Source organism: Talpa europaea, assembly GCF_964194135.1.
Source record: "Talpa europaea genome assembly, contig: HAP1_SCAFFOLD_340, whole genome shotgun sequence".
Classification (NCBI taxonomy): domain Eukaryota; kingdom Metazoa; phylum Chordata; class Mammalia; order Eulipotyphla; family Talpidae; genus Talpa; species Talpa europaea.
Window position 1 is genome coordinate 14,297 of NW_028167798.1, and position 2,753 is coordinate 17,049.

Sequence of the window (2,753 nt, forward strand, 5' to 3'; positions counted from 1 at the left end):
GGTTGAGACAAGCAGGGGAGTGGGGAGGTGACATCACCCCTAACCCTGATACCCTGTGTCTCCCTCTCCACCTCCGGTTCCCTTCTCGCCTCAATTCCACCACCTTTCCATTCCCTTCCTTCGCTCACTCTATTCCTTCATCTCTCTGCCTCTTAATCTTTTTCTTTATTCCTTTGTCTATTATATTTCTCTTATTTCAGTATTTTCCTTTCTGTTCTGCCCTTGTATTCGGTAACATCTAAGTCTTGTTCTTTGCAGAAGAGCTCTGAGTCCTCTTCATTCAACAGTCTATTCCTTCATCCACAGATTCTCTCTGTCCTTCTCTGCCATGTCTCAGCACATACAACACCTGGGTCCAATCCTCAGTCAGTAAGGGGCCTCTGGATCTGCAAGGGCTGGGGGACACACTCTACAGCTATTCACCTGCACAACCGTCAACACTACATGTTTTTTCAGTACTGACTATGAGCATGGATGGGCGCTGCTGGGTGCAAAAATATTATAAGATTCAGATCTATGCTTTTGGGAGCTTAAAGTTGAATAATGGAAGAAAAACAGATGTGAAAATCTGTTAAACTTATAATGTGTTCATTTGTGCATGAAGAATGATTGGTAAAAGGGCCTCCTCTGGTGGCGCAGCGGTTGAGCGCTGGGTTGCAAGGCTGCCCGCAACCTCTGCAGCGCCAGTTCGATCCCTGGCCACTGGCGAGGGTCCCACAAAAAAAAAAAAAAAATTATTAAAAAAAAAAAAGAATGATTGGTAAAAAACATTTATTTGAGACTGAGAGGGAGGATGTCTTTAGACACAGAAGAGAGTGAAAACCAGTTATATTGTAGGCACTGTTCGCGGAAGTTTACAAGTATCATTATACTTATGACCTCAGAAAATATTATAAAGAAAATACTTTTAGTCCCAGCTCATTGATGTGAAAACTGAGACCCAAAGAGATCAAGTAATGTATTCTAGTTCTGATCTCAAGAAAATGGAAAAACTGAAATTTGACTTGGGTCTGTTGGATTCTCAGTATTTTCCCAACACTACACAGTATTCCATTGACTATTGTTATGATCATTACTGGTTTACAACACTGTATGTGATTTAGGGGAAACAGGTTCACATATCCTCAGATGTCTGTCACCACACTCACCACCAAAGAACCCATAGTCTTTTACCACAGACCATTGGGCCCCCCTTCTCCCTTTGTCTCCACCCCAACTTTCTCCCCTGCTCTAGAAGCCTCAATTGAGCAGCCATAGCTAGGGTTCAATTTGGTTTAGTTTTGTACACTGACACTTTGAAAGGCAGGCTGCTTATGTCTCTGGGTGACATTAAGGTAGCTCGTGAGTGTAATTCCCCAGACAGAAGGCCACTGAATCAGCAGCTTTGCCATGGACCACACATGAGGTGTCCACCCTATGCACTGAGACAATTCGGTTCTGAGGTTCCGAGTTCTAGAAGGACTAGTAGTGGCTTTATGTATCTATGTCTGTGGTTCGTTTTCTTTAGGTGTATGGAGAGGATGCTATGGAGCCAGGGAACCTCACCTGGGTATCAGAGTTTATCTTCCTGGGTCTCTCACAGACTCCAGAGCTCCAGGTTTTCCTGTTAGTGGTGTTCCTGTTTGTTTACACCACCACTGTGGTGGGAAATCTCCTAATAGTGATCACAGTGACCTTGGACTCCAAGCTCCAGACACCCATGTACTTTTTGCTGAGAAACCTGGCTCTCTTAGACTTCTGTTTCTCCTCAGTCACTGCCCCAAAGATGCTGGTGGACTTCCTCTCTGAGAAGAAGACAATCTCCTACCAGGGCTGCATGGCCCAGCTCTTCTTCTTCCACTTTCTGGGAGGTGCCATGGTCTTCTTCCTTTCAGTGATGGCTTATGACCGCCTGGTCGCCATCTCCCGGCCCCTCCACTATGTCACCATCATGAACACTCAGCTCTGTGTGGGACTGGTGGTGACAGCCTGGATGGTAGGTTTCGTCCACTCCATCAGTCAACTGGTGCTGCTGCTCCCACTGCCATTTTGTGGCCCCAACATCCTGGATAACTTCTACTGTGATGTTCCACAAGTGCTGAGACTCGCCTGCACAGACACTTCCGTCCTGGAGTTCCTCATGATCTGCAACAGTGGCATGCTGGATGTCATCTGGTTCTTCCTCCTTCTGGTCTCCTACTCCGTCATCCTGGTGATGCTCAGGGCACACTCAGAGCAGGCCAGGAGGAAGGCGGCTTCCACCTGTACCACCCACAACATCGTGGTGTCGTTGATGTTCATCCCAAGCATTTACCTCTATGCCCGGCCTTTTGTCTCCTTCTCCATGGACAAGGCTGTGTCCCTCTGCCACACAGTCATGACCCCCATGCTCAACCCCATGATCTACACCCTGCGGAACCAGGAGATGCAGGTGGCACTGAAGAGGCTAGGGAGGCGCAGGCTGGTTTGTAGAAGTGAGTGACACGGGTATGTTCCTGCCCTTCGGCTATTTCCCATCTGTCAAGGGAAGAGAGAGTCGCTGTATCTGGTCACCTCCTGTCTTAGTTACATTCTGTGCGGGTTCTTATAGAAGTGAGTGGTTTTTTTTTAAAGATTTATTTGTTTATGCATACAAGAACTGGGGTACAGGCCAGAGGTGCAGGGGCTGAGAGGATTCTCCAGAGTGGGGAACAGAACAGGCAGATTGACTGAAATACACTGCTGAGGGGAGCAGCAGGTGAGTCAGGAGAGGTGTGCTGCACCTAGTGGGTAGC

The 2,753-nt window shown here is 47.4% G+C and overlaps 1 protein-coding gene across 1 annotated transcript; it reads left to right on the plus strand.

Annotated features, from left to right (window-relative positions):
• Positions 1–1,525: 1,525 nt before the first annotated feature.
• On the plus strand, positions 1,526–2,461 carry LOC311188140 (olfactory receptor 4D2-like; the record flags this gene model as incomplete). The annotated part of the gene is made up of 1 exon (XM_084259893.1): positions 1,526–2,461. The coding sequence occupies one exon, from the start codon at positions 1,526–1,528 to the stop codon at positions 2,459–2,461; it is 936 nt and encodes a 311-aa protein (XP_084116019.1).
• Positions 2,462–2,753: the final 292 nt, after the last annotated feature.